The 26,694-nt window shown below is 37.3% G+C and overlaps 3 protein-coding genes and 1 long non-coding RNA gene across 7 annotated transcripts; 3 read left to right on the top strand and 1 right to left on the bottom strand.

Annotated features, from left to right (window-relative positions):
* The first annotated feature begins 6,225 nt into the window (after positions 1–6,225).
* On the top strand, positions 6,226–8,913 carry LOC140006553 (uncharacterized). Its single transcript, XR_011814221.1, has 2 exons — positions 6,226–6,485; positions 8,573–8,913. It is a non-coding gene; the product is annotated as an uncharacterized lncRNA (long non-coding RNA).
* Positions 8,914–8,967: 54 nt separating this feature from the next.
* On the top strand, positions 8,968–9,448 carry LOC140007000 (L10-interacting MYB domain-containing protein-like). Its single transcript, XM_072049673.1, has 2 exons — positions 8,968–9,303; positions 9,401–9,448. The coding sequence occupies exons 1-2, from the start codon at positions 8,968–8,970 to the stop codon at positions 9,446–9,448; spliced, it is 384 nt and encodes a 127-aa protein (XP_071905774.1).
* A 1,951-nt stretch (positions 9,449–11,399) lies between these two features.
* On the top strand, positions 11,400–16,241 carry LOC113688262 (nuclear transcription factor Y subunit C-1-like). Of its 2 annotated transcripts, XR_011814220.1 has the most exons (3): positions 11,402–12,217; positions 12,808–12,934; positions 16,002–16,241. XR_011814220.1 is itself a non-coding variant. In XM_027206037.2 (2 exons), the coding sequence occupies exons 1-2, from the start codon at positions 11,490–11,492 to the stop codon at positions 16,003–16,005; spliced, it is 732 nt and encodes a 243-aa protein (XP_027061838.2). In that variant the 5' UTR covers positions 11,400–11,489; the 3' UTR covers positions 16,006–16,241. The 2 variants fall into 2 exon arrangements, 1 of the variants encoding a protein (XP_027061838.2); XM_027206037.2 differs by lacking the exon at positions 12,808–12,934 and having other exon boundaries at positions 11,400–12,217.
* A 1,728-nt stretch (positions 16,242–17,969) lies between these two features.
* On the bottom strand, positions 17,970–24,758 carry LOC113688073 (DExH-box ATP-dependent RNA helicase DExH12-like). 3 transcript variants are annotated; one of them, XM_027205715.2, is made up of 2 exons: positions 18,958–24,758; positions 17,970–18,880 (listed from the first exon to the last, which is right to left on the bottom strand). In XM_027205715.2, exons 1-2 carry the CDS (start codon positions 24,632–24,634, stop codon positions 18,870–18,872), a joined length of 5,688 nt encoding a protein of 1,895 aa, XP_027061516.1. In that variant the 5' UTR covers positions 24,635–24,758; the 3' UTR covers positions 17,970–18,869. The 3 variants fall into 3 exon arrangements, with proteins under 3 accessions (XP_027061516.1, XP_027061518.1, XP_027061515.1); XM_027205717.2 differs by having other exon boundaries at positions 17,970–23,629; positions 23,710–24,252; XM_027205714.2 differs by having other exon boundaries at positions 17,970–24,758.
* Positions 24,759–26,694: the final 1,936 nt, after the last annotated feature.

Here is a 26,694-nt window from a genome sequence, read left to right as displayed (position 1 = left end):
TGCAAAGAGAAGATAAGTGCAGATTGGCAACATAGACCAGTCGAACTCCATAGTCAAATGGCTGCTTATAATGAACCTTGTATTTTTAGCTATTTATGTCCTTATGTTGATTGTAAAAGAGATTAAATGAGAACTGATTTATAATAGTAAAGAACCATATTCTCCACATAAGCTTCCAGGTTAGTTATTGAATACCACAAGCATTGATTAAACAAAAACACAGTCTAGAAGTAATACTGCAAATTAAACTTCAGTTTCTGTTCAACAACCATTTGATACTACTTCGTTGCAGCATTACAAAAGCTTCGAGTGGGCTAAAATTTATATCTACAATAGCCAAATGGCACCACTTAGGCATCCAGGTTGATACAAAAAAATACATTTCTCCAAAAGATCAGATATCAAAAGTTCAAATACCAAAATCAGATCACCAAAAGATCAGATATCACATTTTTCCAATGTTAATACCTCATGATCAGATATTATGTATCTCTATCATCCAAATAACAAAAGACTCTTAATTAGAGACTACTAAAATGTGAAGCTGCTACTGACATTGTGAGAGTCATGAGTAGCTGAATCATTGATGTTGACAACTGTTTGCACTTGGGTACTTCCACTGGGATGTAGTGTAGCAGTAGGTTGAACTGCAATTGGTTGAGGTGCTGCTTTTGAAGTTTTCTTATTGGAGTTATGTGCAGCAGATGGTGCAGATTTGTTTGAAGGTCGTCCTCTCTGAAATTTTGGTCGAAACATATATTAATATACAGGCATGTATATTAGCCAAATTAGTGGAGATATAATGTAAAAGGGATTAAGGAACAAATACCTTTCTCTTAGTAGCATTGGTTGTTATTTGCAAATTTAACTCAGCATTGATTGCAGTAGATTGACTTGATAGACTTGGGTTGCTGCCTTGACTAGAAACCACAATAGGCACATTGCCATCAACATGATCCTGCAGTAATAACACATGCACTAGTACCAATGTGCCCTGTCATCATGACATCATATGCTATGTGAGAATAAAAGAATTGTAACCCATAGAACAAATCCTGCAAGCCCTATAATTGCAATTCCCCTTCCTGGCTTTGCTCTGTTTTGAGTAACCTGGCACGAAAATTGATAACAAATTACAAGCTAGCTTAGTAAAACCATTGCTGTCAATTAAATCACTAGACTGAACCTTTTTAGTGCCACTGCTAATTGTACTCTTTTGTCTCACAGGTGCTCTTTGGCATGTTCTGGTATTATGGCCAAAAGCTTTGCAGTTTCCAAATCTCATAGTGCTTGACCTTTTTGCTTGAGATTGGCCTGGCTCATCAGGCCCTCTTCTTCTATTAACTCTTGGACGACCTGGAGTTCGTCTCAATGGTGGTGGAAGGATAGTTTTTGGTGTGACATCAAGTAATGGAGGTTATCTCTTCTCGTGAGGAATTGGATGAATCATGCCACTGTATGTCTTGAGATACATTTCTGTTGAGAAGCAAGGATCACAGTATGTCTCCAATTTCTGTCTTCTGTATATAATTTCAAGTGCAGCATGCTTGCAAAAGAGTCCTAACAATTGGAAAGCTCCACAGTCACATGTCTTCTGGTTCAAACTCACTATAAATGCTCTGTCACCATCACTAACTTCAAACAAATCCTCACTTGTCATCTGCAATGAATATCTCCTAGAAGTCTGAATAATTTCCTTTAACTTTGAGATAATGATTTTTGGGATAGCAGACGTCCATGTGCAAGCCTTCTGGTACCTTTTGTTTAAATTTTTCATAAATTTTTTCCTCAAACCTTCAGCAAGGGCTAGTATTGGTTGGCCCCTTAAGTCTCCAATCCATGCATTGAAGGATTCTGTGAAGTTGTTTGTGACATGGTCACATTTCATCTCTATTGAGAATGCATGCCTAGCCCAAACAGAGACTAGAATCTTCGATAAGTACCTCCATGCTTGTATATTCATGTCCTTGATACTTTGCATTGCTTCATTAAATCCAATTGCATCATAACTCTTAGCAGCCTACCAAAAGAAGTTGGTCAGTAACATTCTAGGAAATTGAGCCTTGAAGTTACTGCAAATATGTCTGCAACAGTATATTTGAGTAACAGATGGCAGTAGCTGTTCATATGCAAGGTTCAGCCCCTACATGAAAAGCAAAACCGGTCAGCGGAGGCTACCATTTCTACACAGCAGGTTGTACAAATTTTAACTGATAAAGTGTTTAATAATACCTTTTGTCTATTACTCATGAAAGTTAAGGGAATATTGTTATGGAATGGTCCAAAGAATTCTTCAAAGAAATGAAAGAACCAACTCCAAGTCTCTTTGTTTTTGACCTCAGCAATAGCAAATGCAATGGGAAATATGCTGTTATTAGCATCCAATGTAACAGTAGTCAGCAATACTCCACCAAAACTACCTTTTAAATGACATCCATCAAATCCAACAAAGGCTCTACAACCAGCTAAAAAGCCATCTTTTTGTCCTTTAAAACTAATAAAAAGTCTCAGGAACCTTGGTTCAACTAGTAGATTTGGTCTATCATAATGAATCTTACATATGCTACCAGGATTATGTTGCCTTAGAAGCACAGCATATTTTGGCAGTTTACTATATGATTCAGCATGTATGCCTTCAATCTCTTCTCTGGCTTTTTGTTTAGCTCTATACACTTGCTGTTTGTTAGGATGAACACCATATTTTAGCATCTCAGCTTCAATGCCCTTTCTTGACAAGTGAGGATGGGTTCTCATCACAACAACAAGTTTCTTGGCCATCCAATCAGAGGTGGCCTCACGATTTTTGTTATCCATCACACATGTGTGTTCAAGTGTGTATGATTTAATCATAAATGTTACTGAATCAGCTACAGGGGACGCATGAATCCTCCAACTACATCCATCAACATCACAGATGGCAGTACACCTAGTTTTCTCATTCTTTAGCCTTTTGATGGGAAATCCTTTTTGGATCACATAATCCTTCAATGCTGCTCTAAAGGCATCAACATTAGTGAATAGCTGTCCCTTCTTGAAATCTATGTCCTCTCTTGGATTGTAACTTCACATCTTTGATCTTAACACATCTCTTAAAGGGTCAATTTCTTGCTCAGATTCAGAATTTGGTACAATTTCACCAGTTTCATTATCATCAAACTCAGGAAATCTTCATCACCGCTATCACTATCGGACAGTGCCATATGCTCGTCACCTATATCATCTTCATTGTCATCATCAAATCCTTACTTCCATGATTCATCAGAGTTAGATTCACAAACATACCTCTCATCCTGACTGTCAATAATATGAACATTATGCTCTTGGATTTCTAAATTCTCATGGTCACCATCAATCTTTCTGTTCAACAACATGTCACCCTGTTCAGCAGGGATAATGTCCATGTTGAACACTTCCATGTTTATGACTAGTCGACCTTCATACACCTTGAACATTTCATGGACAGCTTCATCATCATTCACATCAATGTAACCTTCTGTTCCAGGTATTGCACATCTCATATGGAGAAGAAGATTAACATTTCCAGGCATTTCATGTAATGCCTTCTCGGCAACATCATTCGGCAGATTAATGAACAAATAATTTTGAGAATTTATATTAGGAATTCATACTTTTGTCCCCCTACAATGGAGTACAATGTCATGAATATCACTAGTCACCATCCTACAATGTCAGATCACTATTTATGAACTTCAACGTACAAAACATATAATACTAACTCACACTAACTCCTCCGACCTCATGTAAACCACTTTCTATGAGTCATATAAATAGCACCATCACATATGCATGAATATACATTCTAGTTTATAACTATTATAACCAGAAATTATGAAAACATTGTATAAAATCAACTTTAACATGCCACATCACACAGACCAAATGCCTAAAAATAAGAAGACATGATCAATGACACACAGCTTAACATCTTCAGCAGTCAGTACATAGTTTTTATACAATTTACAGTATCTAACCTTGCTTTGCTTCAGATGCTCTCAGAACAGCAGTACTTCACCTTTTCCAGCAAAACTTCACCTCAATTTCTTCAACTCTCCCACTTCACCTTTCCCACTTCAAATGCTCTGCCTTTTCTCAATATGGCTGATGAAGCTCTATTACTCACCAAAATAAACGATCAGTCAGCTCTCATTGTCACATCAACAAGCAAATAGGCGCCCATTTTTGGCTCCTTTTCTCTAAACCGAAATTAGGAATTCATTTTGCATCCAAATTCCAGTTAAGTTAGTTAATCCTATGTATTACTCTTTTCACTAATTATTTCATCCCATTATCAGAATATATTATAACAACAGCAGGGATATTTCTGTCAATTCATCATCCGTGATGTCATATTTGAGTCCAATAATCTGACAGGGGAGGTAGATGAGAATTTCAGAAGTTCAGGGGAGGTGATTGAGACTGTTAGAAACCTCAGGGGAAGTTTCTGAAATTATCCCTATTTAAAATTGAAATCATATATATATATAATAAAGTCGCATTTTCATCCTTATCCTTTTAATTTATCTCGTTCCTATGTGGCTTATCAACATAGTAAGTAGGTGCAACGCGTTATATGAGTTAATCCCCTAATAACCTACGATATTCTATCCCTCTTTTTTCTCTTGACTTTACAATTCTAGATAATCCTTCCATAATTATCTCTTCCATTCTCTCACCTTTTTTTTCCTTAACCCTAATCGTCAAGCCTAAATTTTCAAGGGATTAGTATAAATAATTTTGAATTATGTTTTTAACTCTCTCTCATCTTCAACTCAAAAGTTTGAAATATCAATTCAAATATTAGATTATCTTTATCAGATTATCGCTATCGAAGATGCTCTACATTTTTACTTATATATATGGTTATCGATCTATTACTCATCACTTTATCAAGCAGTGCAGATGTTTACACTTTTTCACAATGTTTTTGGAAAGTTTTTTTTTTTTTTTTACTTCAATGCAAGGACCGGATTTGGAACTTTGTTTTTATTCCCTTCAATGCAAGGACCGCATTTGGACTTTGTTTATACTCGCTGTATGTGGTCTGTAATTTCCTACACCTTCTTCATAGTTAGGTCATTGAATTTGAATTTTCTAAGTCTTCAAAAGTTACAATTTGGTTTTTATTTCTGGCAAGGTTTTTGTAATTAATTTGTTATTTCAATTTATGGATTCACTCTTCAATTCAAGTAGAACACATATTGCTTTTTTGGTTAGTGATTTAAAAGTGGCCTTTTAAACTATGTGTTTTCACACGATTTTTTAATTGCCTTTGACAATTTATTAATTGTCTTCAACAACGTCTTAATTTTTTTTTATTTTCTAGGTTTCTGGGGTTAAAAAATTTTTGTGCAGTTTTCAATGTTTTTTTTTTAGACTTTGGTAGAAAGCTTCTAAAGAACAAAAATGTGTCACTGATTACATAAATGGCAAGGCATCAAGTTCATTGTCATACAGCAGTTCACATCATGCAATATACATCAGACTATTTAGATTTTTTATGTTTTTGACTTAATAGCAAAATACATCTTATGTTTTCGTTTTGGTTTCTATTAGCCATGAATAGATTTAGAAGGTTGCTGTGTTCCTATGACTTGATTGATTCTAAATTCTTATCTTTTATTAATATTTCATTCGCCGTCTTTTCTTTTCACATTAACCTTTAAGTCATTTATATTAAGTACCAAAATTAATGTTTTGGTAACGGGTTGGCCATTCTTTTGTTTACAGAAGATTAGCCAAGATTTCATCTTCCCTATTTTCAAGTTTTTGCATGTCATCATATTGTTGATTTTTTTTTTTTGCATTTTCGAATTATTAATCACTGAATTAGATGTTAAATTTACATTATAAGACTATTTTTTAATAACAATGTATTTAAGAAAGGTTATAATAGATTATACAATAAGTTTGTATTTTATGCAAATATTTTATGAACTACACTAAATAATTTATTATTTTTAGACAATTCTCATTCAACGAATGGGTACAAAACTAGTTTATAATGTAAAATGAAAAAATGATACAAGTTTTGGGATGCAAAGTGAAATTAACCCAAGTGAAACATTAAGGCTTCATTTGGATAGGGAGAAAAGGACAGAAAAGAAAGTATTCAGAGAAAAAGGACAGCCATTTTTTTCCTTTGGGAGTTTAACAAGTACAAAAGAGAAGTGAAATGAACGGATAAAATCTCCCTCCAATTGCTGAAAATTTTTCCGCCCAAAAGTGGGAAGAAAAGGGCGGAAAGATGATGGGGCGCCAAAAGACATTTTTAATATGACAAGTTTGTCCTTTAAAAGCTGATACAAAAATTCATTATTCCTAATATATCCTAAAATTGATTTCTAAAAGCACTATAAAGCTTTCTCGGTGGTCCTGTGTCATGTACTTTCTCAACTTCCAGCAAGTTGAGAAATCAGAAAACTTGGCTTTCTTCCGTTCTTCACCCATAATTCACCAAACAAAAGGTATTTCTTTAACTCAATCTCTCTTTCTTTCTTTGCTCAGTCTTCTCTAGAGCATTGTGAAAAAAGTATTTTTTTGTGTAGATTCTTATTGTTTATATTCTAAATTTTTTGTTCATTTCCTGTCATAAAATTCTTGTCAATGAACTCTTGATTTTATATTATTGATTTGTGATTATATCTTGCATGGTTATGGTACATGACAGCTTTAGTGGTGATAAATGGATATGAAATTTGAATGCATACAATCTGTTTGTTTATTTGCCTATGTAAGATTCAAATTGTAAAATGATCCATCTAGAGTTCATAAACAATATGTTAGTCTCTTTTTATTATAATAATGCATCTTTCTTTGAAATGATTAACAATATGATGATACTAGAAGTATTATTTTGAATGGTGGCTGATCGTCAAAAACAAAATGAGGTCTAACAAGATGGTGGTCATATGACAATAGAATAAATCATATTTGGTTACGTTAGTTGATATCAATAAATCTCCTAGGCTATAGCAGTTCTATTTATATTCATAGAGGTGTCCCTGGCTGAGACCAAAATGAAGACATGAAAAATCAAATGCTTGATCAACTTAATTTAAAGCATGAAGAATTTTTCAATAAAATTTGAGTAGACAAAATGATATTTATATCTCAGTATCTTCATTTAAAAACTTCTTTATTTATTAGGATGTTGCATTATTTTTATTATTTACTGTAAATTATGTCAACAGTTTAAAAACATTACTATTAGAAAAATACTTCTTTTTATATTGATATTTAGAATTTTAACATTGTATTTGATAATGACTCCATAACCTTTGTAAATAAATAAAATATGTTTTTTAATTATCTATTCATTCGTAAATTTAGTGTTCTAATACAAACATTTTTAGATGGATAAGGAACAAAATGAAGTCGATGGAGAATATGACATTCAACAAAGGAAGCGACAATTGGTTGCTACTGAAATTGTTTGTCATGTAATAAACATGATAATTGCTTGAAAACTAAGTCATGCAAATTATATGGATCGACCCATTGGATATTGATCTGCACAATGTCATTTAGTACGAGAGGAATTATTGATGCAACTTAGTACAAATGGATATTTGAGTAAGGTTATCCATATGGGGCCAGAAACTTTTAGGCGCTTATGTGACTTATTGCAAACACATGGTGGTCTACAACCTACTCAAAGAGCCACGGTGCAAGAGCAAGTTGTTAAATTTCTCCATATATTAACAATTCCCTCAAAAAATATCACAATGTCATACTCTTATCGGCGTTCTGGAGAAACTGTTAGTCGTCATTTTCATAGAGTTTTACGAGCAGTTATAGCATTGGAGGATCAATTTCTTCAGCAGCCTACGGGAGAACAAGTTCCTCCAGAAATACTTAATAGTGCAAGATTTTATCCATATTTTAAGGTGATATAAACTTTTCAACAACTTATATTAAAAATTGTAAATTCATATAGAAATTATATTTGAACATAGTGTATAACTGTCAGGATTGTGTGGGTGCAATTGATGGAACCCATGTGCGGGTTAAGGTGCCTAATATTGATGCGGCAAAATATCGTGGTAGAAAAGAGCATCCAACACAAAATGTGCTTGCTGCATGCATGTTCTTTGAATATCAGATTCACATATGTTCTACCTGGTTGGGAGGGAACTGCATTAGATTCAAGGATCATAAAAAATGCGCTCACTAGAGAAGATAAATTAATCATTCCTAATGGTAATACTTAGTTAATTATTCTTAGTGCATTTAATTAAGTAGTAACTATTTGATATTTGTATAGGTAAATATTATCTTGTTGATGTTGGATTCATGTTGAGAAGGGGACTTCTTACACCTTATAGAAATGTAAGGTATCACTTGAAGGAATACTCAAGTCAACAACCGCAAAACTTTCGAGAACTATTCAATTTGCGACATTTATTTGGTGTCTTGAAAAAACGGTTTCCAATCATTGGAGATACTCAACCAACTTATAGTGTTGAAATACAATCACAAATTGTGCTTGCTTGTTGTATATTACATAATTTTCTCATGGAGTTTGACCCTGACTTGGAGTACATTAATGAAGTGGATGAAGAACTGGCAAGTCAATCTCCATCGGAGGAGGAAAGTGGAGATATAAGTGCTGAAAAAGATCATGCTCAAGAAGAGAGTTTAAGGAATGAAATAGCAATGCAAATGTGGAATGATTATACACTTTGACAACTTGACTTGATGCTGATTTCTTTTGTTTAAGTTGTAATGTGATCCTTATTTTGTTAACTTGTACTCTTATATTAGTAGTGTGAGTTTATAAATACAAGTTTTCACTTGAATCTTCTTTTGTCTAATACGATTCTGTATATTTTTGGATCTATAAAACCATGTATTCATAATAGAATTAATATAAAACTTTTATTTTGATGTAAATTCTATTCTTGTTATGTGTTCTTCTACAAATATAGTTTGTGTAATTGGAAAAGCATGAAGAAAGATCCAAGCATCATGAAGGAAAACATGAAATGGACTCTAGCAATGGATGAAGTCTTCATTCAGGCCCTTTTGGATCAGCATTATAAAGGATTTCGCATGGATGGAACTTTTACACAAACTGCATACAATAATATTATCAATGAGTTGAAAGAGAAACTTGGAATAGAATTTACTAAAAGTCATTTGAAGAATCGACTGAAGACACTCAAGGAACACTTCAAAGAGTCCTATGATTTCTTTAGAAATGGAAAATTAAGTGGTTTTTCTTGGAACCCATTCACAAAAACTTGGTGTGCTGAACCTGAAGTTTGGGAACAACTTCTACAGGTATATGTTAGCTAGACTGTTTTACTGTCTTTATTGATTTTATTTATTTTATCACTGAAATGATGCTTGTTTTTCATTTTTCTTTTCATGTTCTTAGGAAAAACCTGAAGCTATAAGGTGGAAGACTAAAGTTATCAACCATTAAAGATAGAGCAACGGGACAAGGTGCTGAAACAGCGAAAGAGAAACGCATGCGTTGGATGAATGAACCAAATGAAGTGCAGTTTGAAAGTATCATTGAGATTGACAACATGCTATCTCAAAATGAGATCAGTCTAGAGACCTTCAATAATTCAAGTAAGGAGTTGGATGCACAACGATCAAAGGCATATAACAACAAACAATCTCAAGGTACAACAGCAAAACAATGTAAGAAAAGAAAAGTCACATGTGATGAAGAATTTGAAAGTTTGAAGGGTGCACTTCACAATGTTGCTGATGCACTAAGAGAAGGTAATACTATTCTTGAAAAATCTAGGCCACGGGTATATTCAGAGAAAGAGATTTATGATGAACTTGTTAATATTGGAGTTGAGACAGACCTGATTGATGATTATTACGTGTTCCTTTGTCAAAACACCGAGAAAGTAAGAAGCTTCTTTGGATGCCTATCGGAAAGGCATAGGAATATTTTGAACAAACTGATGAATGGATTTTAGCCACTTTTGTCTACATGAGCGTGTTATCAGATGTTCGAAATGCTTTTGAAGATATAAGCTAGTTTTGGAAATTGGAGATGATTCCAATTACCCACTGGACATTTCATGTTTTGAAAATATGTAGATCATTGGGTGTATTTTTGTTTAGAAATTGATAGAATTATTTTGTATCAAGAGTGAATGTTCATGTGAATTCGGAAATCTGAATGCTACAACCAACCTAGTTGCATTCCATGTAAACCTGGTTTTTGTATATTTTGAGTTCACTTCATTACATTCCATTTTATTGACTTGGGTTGCATTCCATGTAAACCTGATTTATGTATTTTATGGTACCATGCACCTCCTTGCTTATTTGTTGTTTTCACCAATCTTTGCTTTAGAAAGCAAACAGACTGGCTAACATATATATGGCTGAAACCTGAGTTTATCACTAATGTTTCAGCTCAGCAAGTGGTAAACCTGAGTTTCAACTTAGCAAACTAAAGCTAAATGATAGACAGTTGAGCAGCTGATAAAGCTAAATAAGATTTCATCAGGATGGCACTCTACTTTTACATTACTGCTTCCTTCTTCTTCAGCCTGCAGTCTTTTCTTGTTAAGAATTATTACTCTTTGGGTTCAAGGATATTTCCCAAAGAAATTAAAGTTTTAAGAATTGTGTGAGTAGGTTTATGTAAAAATAGCCGCATTTCAGCTTCCAATTCATTCTTACAACAATGTGAGTACAAGATTTGGGTGAAACTTGGACCAATGAAATAATTCAAAGAGGTAATTACCGTGAATTAGAGTGGAGGATACATGGTATAACAAGATCAAATGATGAAAACTTGCAATATTAAATGCCAAACACCATGCTTGTCAGTGCATTAACCATCAACAAATAAAATTTTATAAACATTAGGATGGATAAAGTGGTGAAGAAGTGAAGATTGAGATAATCTAATAATTAGTGGTAAACCTGAGTTTCACCTTAGCAAAAACACTAGCTGAAACATGCATAATGGCATTTTCGGTCAATATCAAAATCATATGTCAAGAATACCTAAAAGATACTACAAGGACTTGAGGCAATTACATGCATGCAAGAGAATCAAAGTCCGGCAAGAAATTTGTTTTATTATTCACCTTATGGGAATGCATATGCAATTATTTTAAAAATTTGTCTTGTCCAAATATTCTATTTATGGGAACAAGAAAACTAATTTTTTGGACTTTGATTTACAAATTGAAAGGGCAAATATGTAAAGTTGTATCTCATAAAATCCTTTCTTTCCAAGAGAAAGATATTTCTTTTCTCTTCTTTCATTAAACTCCCAAACAAAATATGCATATTTTCCCTTCTTTTCCTTTCTTTCCTAAGCTATCTTTTCTTTTCTTTTCTTTTCTCTTCCTTCATAAACTCCCAAACTAAGCCTAAATAAGTACTTGTAAGGAAATAATAAGGAAAAAAAAAAGCTGAGAAAGACAACCATCAAAATCACCACTACTTTACTAAGCTCTCAGAGCCTCATCCCCAACTTCACCATGGAAAACAACTCCCAGCAAGCCCAAGCGGCTGCGGCCGCGGCGGCGGCAGCGCAGACCTCGGCTGCTGCATACCCAGGTCAGCCGCCGTACCACCACCTTCTCCAACAACAGCAGCAACAGCTTCAAATGTTCTGGAACTACCAGAGACAAGAGATCGAGCAAGTGAACGACTTTAAGAATCACCAGCTGCCATTAGCCCGGATCAAGAAAATCATGAAGGCCGACGAAGACGTCCGGATGATCTCCGCTGAGGCCCCCATTCTCTTCGCCAAAGCCTGCGAGCTCTTCATCTTGGAGCTGACCATCCGCTCCTGGCTCCACGCCGAGGAGAACAAGAGGAGGACCCTCCAGAAGAACGATATTGCGGCGGCAATTACTAGGACCGACATTTTCGACTTTTTGGTCGACATTGTGCCGAGGGATGAGATCAAGGATGAGGCCGCCGGACTGGGAGTCGGCGTCGGAGTTGGGATGGCACCGGGAGGAATTCCTGTGGGGTCTGCTGCTAGTGGGGTGCCTTACTATTATCCCCCCTTGGGCCAGCCTGCTCCTCCTGGAGTGATGATCGGCAGGCCTGCTGTTGATCCGAGTGTTTATGTGCAGCAGCCGCCTCCGCCGTCGCAGGCCTGGCAGTCGGTTTGGCAGACGAGTGCGGCGGATGATGGGTCCTATGCTACTGGAGGTGGAGCCAATGGTGGCAGCCAGGGCAATCTTGACGGCCAAGGGTAATGACATTTGAAATTGCTTAATTTTTCATTATCTTGATTGTTTTTGCGTTGATAAGAGTTTGTCTTAGTCTGTTTAGAAATGGTTGACTGCAAAATTCCGGTTGTTTTTTTTTCTTTTTTTGGCTGCAGATCTGTTCTTGTGAATGCTAATTTAATTTGTGATTTGGGACCCTATATTTGGGGCCTTTTTTGTTTCTCTATGATATGGAACTGTTTGTCTTTGAAAAATGCATTCTTTCTCCCTGATTTTGGGAGAATAGCTGGAAAAATGAGAAATTGAAATCTAACATTAAGTGCCAGATGATATTTCACATGATGGTAAATGTGGACTGAAATGCTTGAGAAGGTAATTTGGAATGTTATATGCTTTTTCCTTTTGCTATATGTCTCAAAGATTGAATATTGATTGGGTGGTTTCAATTCTTAGTTAGTGATGGCATGAAAAGTGTCTTAAGATGAAAGGTCAGGGTGTGGTGGTATGAAAAGTGTCTTAAGATGAAAGGTCAGGGTGTATTGGTTTCGATTTTCTTTGATGAAGGATAGATACTATCTCGATCGTTGCAATTGACTTTTGGCTATTCCTACAGGTAGTCAGTGTCTGATAGATAATGCTGGTGATTGGTGCATGACAGTTGTCAGTAGCTAAATTGGGATACGTGTCAATAGTGTCTGATCGATACTGTCTGGAGTGCTGCTGATTGGTGCATGATAGTGGTCAGTAGCTAAATTGGTATACATGTTAGTTGTTGGTGATTTAAGAATGTTGGATCTACTTCAAACCTTTCAAACTTCTCTCTGCCATTCTTGCATTTTTACTATCTAAAATTCTTTTTGCCTGACTTGCTGTATCACCCAAAAACTCTAACAACTCCTATGTTGTACGTACTTTTCATCTAATGATGTGTAAAGGTTTGATGAAGGAAGCTCCTAGAGTTAAAGCATATACCTACTCTATTATCTTCTTAAAGTTGTCGTTTCATATTTCTTGTGAAGAAGCGACAGGTTGGGCAGCTTTAATTCAGAATTTGGTTTTTTATTAGGTTTTTAATTGTGCCAGGTTTCAGTTTAGTCTAGCTTTTCTTCGTTGTTTCATGAAAGTTAGTGGACCAACGCAATCTACTTTTTGATTAATGTGTGTAAGTGGTGCGAGATTTTAGTTGGTGGCTAAAACGTGTCAGTGGTTAGAAGAGATAAGGATGTCCACCTATTCGAGACCTTTCCACGTGTCTCCGTTCTTTCTTTGTTACTATCCAAGATGAAATTGCTGCTTTTATTAATTATGATTGAAATATTAAGCAACGAATCCTTTATGTGCTTAAGCAGCTCATATGGAGCACATTCTTCCTATATAACAGATGTCTAAAGGCCTGCTAAAGGAAGATCTCTGTTATGGACGTAATTGCAGATGATAATTTAGTATAATACTTGAAAGAGAAAGGATTGGAAGGAAAATAATGATGGTGGTGGTGATGATGATGATGATGATATGAAAAAAGCTGTTTAGACTTAAGATAAAGTTATTTTTTATTTATTTTCTAAGTGCTGTTTTGCATTTATATCTTTCTTTGGATTTCTTTTGCTGTGAGTTTAAATCACATTTAGTAAATGTTTCAGTTAAACATATTATACTGTAATGTGTATCTGTGCTATGCTATATTTAATTATGTGAAATATGTATACATGTTCAATGACTTAAAGTACATGATGAAAGTGCACGTACATATTCCTTGCCTCTGAATAAGACACTCTTGTTTCTAGGAAAAGAAATGTAGCCAAATAAATACACAAAATCAGGCCATTGAAAGGAATTGAAGAAGACTTCCTTGAACTGAAACTTGGTTTGCTTGCATGGTTCAGCCAAGTGTCAAGATGTCTTAGAGAAGTGTGCTTAAAAGAGAATTAAGTGGTACTTCCCTTGTATGCTAATCTCCCCCCTCCTAAACTAAATATCTCCATGTCAAACCTTTCCCCACCCTTTTTTTTTTTTCTAAATCTCTGGCTTTGAAACATGGTGAGTAGAGAAACCACCAAGGGAGAGTGAAAATGAGAAACTGCCAAAACTATGATCCTTCCACTTTTTTTTTTTTTTTTTTCAATATCTAATTTGGAAAAATTAAGTGTGAAAACATTCGTGTGCAACTAAGTTTTATGGAGTTCCTCTTAGTATTTACATGTATACAGATCTCTTCATATACAATAAAACATATATGCCAGTGGTTATTAAAATTTGTTGTATTTCTGTTTATTCATGCCATGGTCTGTGTTTCAGATTAAGCTGAAAATTTGAATATTTAGCTTGAACTGGTTTCAAAAGTCAACCTCATGAATGAGTTCTGTTAACCCCAGGAATTATTGGTGTAAATAGCTTGAAGGGGTTCATTAAGTTCTGTATCTGAAGCTCTAAAGTTCAGACCTCAAATTAAGTTGTCACCAATCTAATACTAAAAAGTCCCTGCAATCTAAAAAAAGGAAAGCTGACATCCATTTACTGCATTGGAAAAGGAGGGAGTAAGACTGAAAGCTATCCATCAAAAATTTAAAATAAGGTAAGGAAAGAAGTCTATAATCCCTTAGCTGGCTTTTCTATTTTGAGAGAATAATTAGAACTCTATTGGGTCTGATTCATAGTTGAATGTGATTGACAACATAATCCATGGGATCAGTACCTTCCAGAACCTCTCAGCTGCCACTTTTTATTGTTTCTCCCAACCAAAGAATCTGCAGCCGCCTCAGTTCTATTTGCCGAGTGGAGATTGCTTGTCCTTCCAGATATTAGTCTCTAATTCAATCCAACTTACTGACCTGCAGCCGGAAAAAGTGTCACTAAGCCTATTCATAGGCAGAGGGTCCTTGAGTTCTTAATTCTTGCCCTCTGACGTTGGGCTTCCATTAGAAAACTTGAAATCTCTTTATTGGGTTGATGAAATGTTTTGGTTGCTTATTGACTTGGTCATAATTATATTGGGAAGCTTATTGACTGGTTGCTTAGCAACTGGTTCACAATTATATCGGGAAAAGCTTTCCTTGTGCTAACTGAGATTCAAGTGCATTATCAAATAATGTTTGTCAAATCTAGTGAAATTTTTTGATTAGGTTTTTATCTTGTATAATGCTATGGTCAGGTTAAGTCACAAAGGTTGTAAGTGAAGTCCTTGAGAAAGTTGAATTTGTCACCACTCGATGCATCCCAGCCATTATCTTTCCATTGATTATAACCTTTGTGATTCACAAAAGCCAAAAATTGTGTGTTTCCTTCTTGAATTATTGAGCCTGTCTAAATAGTTTGAAGTGGTTTCAACAGTCAACCCCAAGAATTGGTTCTGTTATTCCAGGGAGCACTTCGATCACTAACTATTTTGCCAGTCTTGATTTTGAGATGTTGCTTTCTCCATAGCTTGGATTTTCCATATATGTTGTGTATTGTCAAATGCACAAATAATTAAGTCATGGGGTGGCATGAACTCTGGATTTGTGATTCAAGTCTATTGCTTTCATTGATTATTAATTTCTTCTGAGACCTTATACTAACATATAGCTTCAGTCTCTTTACCCTCAGTTTACCGTAATTACAAGAACATTTTTTTAATACTATTATAGCCTGGTGTTAAGTAACATTAATTTGGGATATTTGTGACAGTATAGCTCGACTGTTGGACTAATTCATGTTTTGGAAAAATGTTTTTTTGAAACTTTAGCTTTCCTAGAAACTACTTTCCTGAAATTCCGTGTACACACAAAGATTGTTGAGCTCAAGCTGACACTGTTTCATATGACTCTTCAGGTGAACAAGAGCAGCTGGAAGCTGAAGGTTGCTTGTCCAGACTCAAGAAGGAATTCTTTGAGTTCATTTCAAGAAATTGTATAATTATTGCTGTCTAATTTGATGTAAACTCCTTGTAGGTCTCTTGTCATATCTAGGACTTACAATGTTTCCAGACTGAAACTGTATTATTTGATCTAATACGTCCTTGATGGATAATTGATAATTCCTTCTTAATGTAGTTGGAGGATTCATTCTGTAGATCTTATCTTGTTAGTTTAAACTGTGAATTCGTGTGTTTGAGAGGAAATAAGCCGAATGCCTAGCTTGACCAAAAGAAGATGCAAAAGAGAAATTCCAAAATAGATCTCCTAAAAAAATTTAAAAAAAAAAAGAAAAATGTGTTTTTGTTGAAGCATGGCTTTGGGGGTATGTTTACTTTTTTAATTTAACAAAGAAAATTTATACTCCATTCGACTAGTTCCGGGTTCGAATCCCGGGCAACCTATTGTTATATTAAAATTATATGTATAGAAATCCTTATTTGATTTTTGTAATCCAATATTTTTTATTTATTTCATTTTTTTTACAAAAAATTAGAATAGATCGATATTGTTTGATACGTGTATATAAGGCGTGTTATACTGTTGAATAACAAGCCTTTCACTTTCTATTTATAGAGAATTTGTGTGCTTGGAAGTCCCTGATGATTAAATAATTAAATAAACCAAGATTTTACCATGACTGCAATTTTAGAGAGACGCGAAAACGAAAACCTATGGGGTCGCTTCTGTAATTGGATAACCGGCACTGAAAACCGTCTTTACATTGGATGGTTTGGTGTTTTGATGATCACTACCTTATTGACCGTAACTTCCGTATTTATTATCGCCTTAACTATGTACAAATCAGTGACTTAAACAGCTTAATGAAGCAAGCATGATTGCATAATCTCTGCACTATCTTTTCCACATTAGGTGAATCAATTCCTTGGTTACCATAGAAAGATGTGAGACATCCCTCAGTCCTGTATGGAGCAAGAAAGTGTCATTTTACACAACAATGGATCTCATGCTCAGCTGTAGTTGAGGGGTTTTTTTTTTTTTTTTGGACAGAAATAAGAGAATATCAATGATTACACAAACAGGTTAATAAGGTATTTTTCAGTTATTGATGAAGCCTTGGTTTAGTGGTTAAAATTGAAATATCAGAACTTAAGATTTTGGAGAAATGGTTGATAAGGCTGGAAAAATCAATGATTTCAGCAATTAAGAGAAAATAAATGATCTCATAGTGGTTTTGGATGAAACAAATATTATGTGGAGATATCTCTTTATCACTTTTGATTTTAAATGTATTTATTGGGAAATGAATAGTTACTTTTGCTAGAAAACAACAGAACTCTGCAACCTGTAAAAAGCAACAATGGTCAAAAGCAAATAGAACTTTTAAAAAGAATGTAACATCATCTATCATAAATGAAGCCTACACTGTGGCCAACTGCGTGAGCAAATTATTCCTATTTTTTCGAAGGGAAAATGGCAGTTTTGGACAAACAGTGTGTGGCCATGGACTAATTTGGCCATTTATGCTTGAAAACAAAAATTGATTGAGCAAGTTTCCCTTATATGATAGCAATTAGACATTTCAAGTTAGAGGAAGAGTTGACTCAAAATATAAGTTCACTTTTTTGTTTAACCAAGGAAAAAATGTACCTCCATAATGTTATTATTGCTAATGCAAATTCCCTTTTCTGCCCGTACTTGAGTTAATAATTTAAAACAAATCCTATATTAAGCAACATACAATTTAAGCCACAAATTAAACTAACGGATAATCCATCTCCTTGATTTTAGAGATTTTCAAGTTTGTATCTATCACTTGGTAATGTTGTACTTAGATTTCTTTTTATAATGAACTCTAAATTAAATTTACCCTAAAAAATGTTAAAAGATTAAAGGCAAATTTGAAATTAAAAAAAAAAAAATGTAGTTCAAAATCAGCATTTATTTCCCAAGCAATTCAAAGTCAACAAAATGTAAAGATTGAGCAAAATGAATAGAAAAACGATCTGACTTACAATTTAGCAAATCATACTACATGTCAATACAAGATCAGATGGTCATTCATTCTCTTCCGCTATCTTCTTGAGTTGCTGCCTCTTTCACATCAATGATAAAACTATATTCCTGGTCACATCCCAAATAGGAGTCACTCATGAAATATAGCATGTAATTCCTTCTTCCAGCTTCAGCAGGAGCATCAAAATCGAGTCTGACTGTGGACTTCCTCTGAAAGGTAACCGTCTTAATGGCAAGCAATTGGTCAGTTTTAGGGTCACCAACCACAAGCCACCATCCTTCTTCCTTAACTTGGGGATATCTAGGAGCATCAACAGGTCCAATTTCTGTTCTCCCCTCAAGATCTCTTTCCAGAGTTACATGCACCTTAATGTTTTCTCCAGCCCTCACATTATCCCTGTCAGGAACATCATATGCTAAATCAATGTTAGGGAAACGGTTACAGAATCGTGCAATATCCAACAACTGCGACTCGGACATTTGCAAAAGCTCGCGCCTTTCATCGTCCTCCATCTCCACCAAATCAAAAACTGTCTCTATACTCTTTCCAGGGTTCTCTTGGCACTTTTGTGCCATTTCCTTAGTAAAATGTGGGAGTTGCAGGAGCACGGAATCGCGCTCCCACATGCCCTGAGTTACCATCTGACTCACTTCCATCGCGAGAAGGGCAAGAGTAAGCCAACCATTGCTGGAAATAACATCAACCATGGCTTGGAGCAACCTTGGAGCAAAAATAAGCACCTCTTGCTGGTCAGATGCCAAATTTCCACCTAAAAGTTGCCGAGAGAAGTGAGCTTGCAGCAAAGCATCAGCTTTGACCTGAGGATCAGTACATTTTGAGTTATCAAATGAGAAACGTTGGTGATTAATCAACCTCCTAATCAGCTCTTCTTCACCTGGTCTAACTGGAAGTTGTTCATACTCTGAAGCTGAAGCCAAGATATCCAGTAAACCCTTCAATTTGGTTTTGGAGTTCAAAGAAGAACTAAAACGTTCAATTGTGCTGTAACTCACATAGTAGTACGATGCTATCCTGCCAAGATTTAAAGGTGAAAGTAAGAAATCATCTTCAACAAGAACACATTTACTTGCTTCAAGATCACTTATTGTGTTTTCAACAAGCTCTGACAGGTGATCAGATAAATGTCTGTGATTAACACCCTGCAAATTATAGTAGTTTGGATTCTGGGTGAGCCTCCTATACATGAATGTCCATGTTAGATAATCCACAGCATCCTGCTTGTTTTGTATGGCCTTGACAACCACCTCAGCATTCAAATTGTCATGCAGATAATGATGCAAATGGCTTTCAACTGGGAATGCTTCATATAAGAACTTCTTGTAGTACTCCTTACGTGGCGCATGACAGAAGATTACACATTTCCCCAAGTTATCAACAAGAGGTCGATTGGCATGACCCATCATCTGCAGCAAATCAGTAACAGGGTAGTCTCTATGAGCATTTTCTCTGCCATCATAATGTCGAGTGCCCATAATCACCACTAGATGTGCAGACAAGGCCACTCCCCAAGACATTGAACTACTCATAACACACACTTGAATCCCTCCAGTTTCAAACAGAGTCTTCACTATATCTTGATCAGTACCAGTTAAGCCCTCCTGCAAATAACCCACACCATACCGAAGCGTCTCTTTCAATGTAGGTTCTTTAATTCTATCAATGAAAGGTTCCAAATCTCCTGCAGACTGTAAAAGGAACATTATTTTGTCGGTGTCCACACTTGCATAAGTCATCAGATCCACAGCAGTCAAGCGGGCATGCTTCCTGGCAGGAACAAACACGATTGCAGGTTTCCCTTTCTTGGCGTGTTTGACAATAGCAGTATAAGTGAGTTTTGTCATGGCCTGCATCCTGGCTTCAAAATTAGCAGCATCAATGCCCTGAACATGTATGTCCAAGGGTACAGGTCGCACACCTGGAGGAAAGTTGAAAAGACCATGAGAGTTCGCTCCAATCCATTCTCCCAAATCTTTGGCATTAGCAAGAGAAGTTGATAAAGCTACAATCCTGATCTTGTTCTCAAGCTGACTTGCAATATATCTCATTCTAGAAACTATAACCTCCAAAATAGGCCCACCCCGGCCCCCAATCAGATGGAGTTCATCAACAATGAAAAGACTAACTTGCTGAACATGCTTCCTCTGTTTCCAACGGCGAGATACAGCATCCCATTTCTCTGGAGTGCTAATAATTATATGACCTCTTTCAAGCAGTTTGATATCTGTCGCTATCTCACCAGTTAATTCAACCACTTTCATCCCTAGCCCATCTCCAAACTTCCTTTTCCAGTCATTATACCGCTCCTTAGCAAGAGCCTCAATAGGAGCAATGTACACAGCACGCAGGATACTTTCAGAACCTTTTTGGTGATTTCTCAATATGGCAAATTCTGCACATATTGTCTTTCCACTACCAGTGGGTGCAGCTACTAAGACATTGTCATCCGAGTGGTACAGGATAGTGAAAACCTGAGTTTGGACAGGATTAAAGTGCTCAAACTCTTGATATAGAGCTTCATAAGATGGATTTCTTAGAGCTCTCACAGGCAAGGGTTGCAAGTCTAATAACTCTGTGGGAGGAGGATATTTATCTGGCAGAATCAGGTGCCTGAAAGAAACAGGTAAGACAGTCTGTGACCCAAGCCATCGATCTGACACAACGCGAATGAAGTACTGGGGAGGCAGCGGTTCATGCGTTGAGACTGTGAAATCCAAAGTATGATCCTCATCGATATGTTGTTTCTTTAGCAAGAAATATTCATGATGGAGAATATTTTCCCCGTCATTATCCTCCACAATTACCCAAAATGGTTCCACAAATCCATGTACTTTGTCGTCCCATTGGAAATCAGGTGTAATGGTGAGCTCAACCTTCAAAACTGAGTGAGTGATTGGTCGGACATGAGCCGCCAAGTTAAGCTTTGGGAATTGATGAATCAACTTGTGGAGAGTTCTCCCCATCTTAGGAAAACGGATGAGTTCTCCTATCTCCTGTGAGGAGAGGTCGTAGTATCTTTCCCAAGCCAGATCTTTCTTCTCCAACTTCATCAAAATTTCATTTGGAATCCCATGAAATTGACGGAGTGGTGTCTGGACACTCCACATTCTCTTGTCAATCATTTTGCACCACTTCAATGCCTTCTCTGTTAATTTGGCCCATCCTCTCTTTAGAACAATCTCAAACAATGCTCTCATAAGACGCCCAGCACTCTGGGTAATAAACACCATGTCAGATGCCAAAGAGAGACCTTCAAGCTTCAGTTGCGAAATGTATGCCTGAAGAAGAACATTAATCTTGGCACTAGGCTCCTCAATACTCTCTTTGATAGGAATAGGGACTCGGTCCAGAAGCTTTCCCAATTCAACCTTCTCATCTTGTCTCACTGTCACATACCTAAATTCTTCACTAAGGCCAAACAGACGACAAAGGTCAATGTCCCCCATGGTTGGCTTCAAGTGCTCATTGTATGTAGAAATTGTTCCATGAGTTATGTAGTAATTGCTGGCAATGCGTCCCAAGTCAGTGACCTGGAAATATCCACTTTTCCTGTCATATTTCACTAGGTTATTCTTGTGCAATAGTGTTGCTGCTGAATGTACCAGATCAGCTCTCCTTTCTTCCAACATATTATCAACAGCAAGGGCATCATCAGCAGCTAAACCATAAAGGCTAGGATTCCGAAGCATGCGAAGATTAAGATAAGTATAAGCGAGCCAAGTGCAAGCTTCTTTAGCATTCTGAACGCTTCCAAGGACAATTTCTGCATTCAACTGATCAGCTAACTTCGACAGAAACTGGCTTTCAATGGGAAGCTGCTGATTCATCAAAGACAGATAATACTGTAGCTCGCTATGTCGGGTTATAATAATTCCTTCCCCAAAAGTGTCAAATTGAGGCCTTCCGGCACGGCCAAGCATCTGCATAACATCAAGGGGGCTTAGTTCAGTCCACGCTCCCTTTTCAGGATTGTATATCTCGGTACCTTTTATAATCACAGTATGAGCTGGTAAATTGACACCCCACGCTAGAGTAGCCGTGGAAACCAACACTTGTGCATGCCCACCAGAAAAAAGATCCTCGACAATTTGACGATCAGCTCTGACCATACCAGCATGATGAATTGCAAAACCATAAGGTAGCAAGTCCTTGAGATCATTGCTCTTGACAAGCTCCGTGTGACTCTGAAGAATTTCACGGCTTGCACTGTCCTCTTTTAAGAATTTAGCAAGAGTATCATTAGCAAGTGCAGCATCACGTATTGCACGAGCTGTCCTGGCAGTGTCTTTCCTGGAGTGCACGAAAATAAGCACCTGATGCTTTCCTGCAACATTGATTACTTTCTCATAGCACACATCATTCATCAACTGAAATCTCTGCAGCGGCTTCTTTACGGAGATTCCTACATACTGTTGCGCAAGAGAAACGGGTCTATAGCTATTGTCAAAGTGAAAGAGACCTTTCTTAGCATCAACGCGCAAGAACAAAGCTATATCTTCATAGTTTGGAAGTGTTGCTGACAAGCCCACCAACCTTATGTGCTCTTTGGTGGTCTCAATCTGTCTAACACTTCTTGCAACAATACTCTCCAGTACAGGACCTCGGTCATCATGCAACAGATGTATCTCATCAATGATTAGCAGTTTCACAAGCTGGGTGTAGGTGCGGTCACCTGATTTCCTGGTTATTATATCCCACTTCTCGGGTGTTGTAACAATGATCTGAGTCTCTTCAATCTGTTGACGCGTCAGTGTCTGGTCTCCGCTCAGCTCTTTCACCTTGACATCATAATCCTGGAGACGATTGGAGAGGTTACCGACCACTTCAGCAACTAATGCCTTCATTGGAGCAACATAGACAATTTTGTAATTTCTGTGGTTAAAAGAACCATCTTGATTTCTATTCAAAGCAATCTGCTGAAGGATGGTGAGCATAGCAACATTGGTCTTCCCTGCACCAGTGGGAGCACATAAAAGAATATTATCTGCACTAAAAAGGGCAGTTTCATAAACTTTACTTTGAACCCTGTTTAACTGCGTCATTCCTTTGAAAGCCGGCTGCGCCCAGGCAGGCATGGAAGAGATCTTTATTAGTTCTTCACCAGGTGCTAATGGCTTCGGCTTCAAGGCTGGTACATGAATTTCTTCATATCCCTTCTTTTGATTCCTGAAAGAACCTCCTGGAAGCTCACACCTCTTATTTGCCATAAAAAGACCTCCCTGGTGGAAAGCAAGGCTGTCAAGATCAATTAACTGACGTTCCCCTGACAGCCAACCACCATCAGCTTCTCTATCGGCTAACACCATTCTTTCTCGTTGCCCATCTCCTCGTCCCTTCTCATCCTTCAATCGGTGGGCCACATCTCTAATGCTCTTCTTCAGGTTCTTCTGCCTCTCTTTTGCAGTAGCCCTGGACCGGGTGCTGTGCAACTGTTCCAGAATTGCAGCATGATCTGGCCCCCGCGCTACCATCTCCTCCTCAATTTTCTTCCTATCCTCTTCGCCTTCAGCCCTTGCCAAACGAATGCACCAAACTATCTTCAGCCGGTTCTGCAACATAAACTTGACGAGACTGAACTTATCAAACTGCATATGCAACAAAAGTTTAAGTTCAACATCACAGTCATTACCTTCAGTAAGAATCTCGAGGATCTCCTCAGCAAGCTTCTGGCTCTGCTGGGCATCAATCTGGCCCCCATAAGCCTCTGAAATCTTCCTCTGAAGCCAATAGGCATCAATGTCCCTAACATTCAAGGTCATCTCCTCATCCCTAGCATCCTGCATCTCCTCATCATCATCATCAATCCCACGACCCATCCACATTGCACCAGCACCATTGGTGCAATCATTCACGTAGACTCCATCATCTTCCTCCTCTTCATCCTCCTCCACCAAATCATACACACATCCATCATCCACTTCTTCATTCTCCTCAAATTCAACCGCAACTCCAACATCATCATCATCAAGACCATCATCCCCTTCCGCAGCAGCATCTCGGTAATCAGTAATGAGCGGCCCGATAGACACGACAAGATCAAACACTTGGTTGGGGATAGGATTACTCAAGAGCTTCTCCATCTCCTTCTTCTTATCATGGTTCTTGAGATTATCATTCTTAAGAACAGCTAAAATCTCATCTGCAGCGCCCCTAACAACATTAACAGGCTGCCCACCTAACTGTTGCTGAATAAAACTGAGCAAGGCCTCATAGGCCGCCCTGGTTTCTCTACTTTTAGGTTGATAAACACCCTCGTCAATCAAAGTAAAAACACTTTCCTCGTGAACAATCCTCCTCTTCTTACTCTCCCTCCCGGAATTCGCTTCAGAAGCTAGCGATTCTCGCTCCTTCTTCTTCGACTCTTCATCCCGGAAGACACGACCACCAAAGGTTCTGGGATCTATTTTGCCTCGAAGGGACTCGGGCTCGCCGGAGGGCTCCTGGGCGTCACGAGGGTGGCGAGAGTCGGAAGTGAGGACAAGACTGGAGTTGGCTCCATACTCATACTGTTTGGAACGGGCGCGAGCCTCCGCTCCACCACCGGAATCTGACATAGCTAGAAGCTACGGCGGCGTGACGGCTTCTCCTCTTTGCTTGGCGACGGTTATTAATCTTTGTTCGGAGTTTACTAAAGTAATTATTGCAAGTATAACTGTAGGCGGATTTAAGGCTATGGAAATATATATATATATATATAGATAGCCGAATTGACCGCCTCAAAAGATTTTGTTTAGTTATAACCGAATCCTATATATAGTATTATGGATTTAACGGCACATGTTTTTTTCTTTTTTTAAAAGAATGTACTCCCTCCGTCCCGTTTTGTTAGTCTTGATTTTTTTTTTCACACAGATTAAGAAAGTGTAATTAATTTGGTTGGAAACATAAATTTAGATTAATAATTTCCTAAAATACCCTTATGCTAATCACGAAGAGTGCCAATTAATATCAGTTACAACTAATGGGTTAGTATTGAAAAAGTTCAATGTATTCAATGTAGTGGGTTAGTATTTAATAACAATGTATTAATAATAAGGGTATTTTAGACAATTTAAAAGATTACTACATTTCTTAATGGAAAGTGGATTACAATTTGGGACAGACGAAAAAGGAAAATAAAACTATCAAAGTGGAACGGAGGGAGTATATAAACTGGGAAGAGGGTGCCAAAGCATGGTCGTCCTCCATGTCTTTCTCACGTGCGGGTTGTGAGAGTAGCCCATGAGATGGCATATGCGTCCCTTGTTCTTTTCTTGTTTCTTGGAACAAAAAAAAAACCATCAACCGCTTCTTGTCCTGGGAACCTTACGGCAATTATTGTGTCTTTACTGACGACCTTATAGAAAGCCACGATGCTTTTTATGGAGCTGTTAAAAGCTGGGTAATGATGATTAGCTTCCTATTAAAAGTAGATAACGAGATGCCAGAACTTAAATGAATTACTGCCAGCCTTATCGAAAGGCATGATGCTTTTTATGGAGCTGTTAAAAGCAGGGTAATGATGATTAGCTTCTTATTAAGAGTAGCTAACGAGTTGCCTGAACTTAATTGAGTTATCGGTGCTTCCTTCGGGTACACAGCCAGCTATACGTTCGTTGGCTATTCTGCCTTTAGCCACCTTGATGATTCCTCGAATTTGTGGCGTATGAGCACTTTTTGCGTCTTTTCATGAAGCTCCTCTGCCCACCTTTTCGTCATGCATAGGGATGGAACGTACCATTTTCATTCGTATTCTCATGCAAGCTTCTACCCTTATACATTCCTCTCCAGCGGCTCATTTTTCGCCTGTTTCTCGGCCTTCCCTGGTTTTCCTACACTTTTTGGACTGTTAGCATCAGTGTCGATATACTCCCTATTGCTGTTGGCTGGAAGAGGTGTTCGTTATTTTCCGCTTTAGCCTTCTTTTATCATCTTTTATTTCTTATTTCGTGCTAATCCAGGTTTTGATCTTAATCAGCCCATTCTTCTACCAATCTGCATTCGGTTTGACTTGTTTGCTGGTTAGCATTTTTCATTAGCAAGCTTGGTTTCTATTATTATATTACTTTGCCATGGCGTCTGCTGTTTAAATGGTTTTCGTTAGCTCTGTGTCGGCTGCTTAGGTGGTTATATAGTGTGCATTGTGTTTGTCAACTTGTTCCTTCAATTGTTCTTTGTTATTTCTTGCTGGGTTTTGCCTCTTACAGAAAATGTCATGCCTTTTTCCACTGAAACTCGCTTTTATAGATAAGTCCTTGCTGTTTTATATTATTTGTGCCTTTTCTCCCAGTTGAGCTAAGAAATCGTACTTATGTCTTTTACATTTATATTGGCTGTTCTACGCTCGAAGTTTATGTGCAGATGTTGGATTCTTTTTCCTCTGTTTCGCACTGACGCCGCATTTTGTGTGCTTCTTCCCTTTCTTGCATGCAGATTGTGTGCTGCGTCTCCTGGAGTTGTACGTACTCTCTGCTCTTCAACTTGTGTAAGCTTTTCAGCTTGACCTCCATGCTCATTCAATCTTTTTGCCCAATTTGTTTAGCCTGTTCTTTTTTCCCCCCCTGCAAGCTACCCTGCTTTTTCTGCTAGCCTTTGCCGCTCCTTTCTTGTTGGCATTGTTTCGGTCACCTCGATT

Source organism: Coffea arabica, chromosome 5e (assembly GCF_036785885.1).
Source record: "Coffea arabica cultivar ET-39 chromosome 5e, Coffea Arabica ET-39 HiFi, whole genome shotgun sequence".
NCBI lineage: Eukaryota > Viridiplantae > Streptophyta > Magnoliopsida > Gentianales > Rubiaceae > Coffea > Coffea arabica.
Note: the sequence above shows the minus strand (reverse complement) of the source record. Positions and strands in the feature narration are given on the sequence as shown.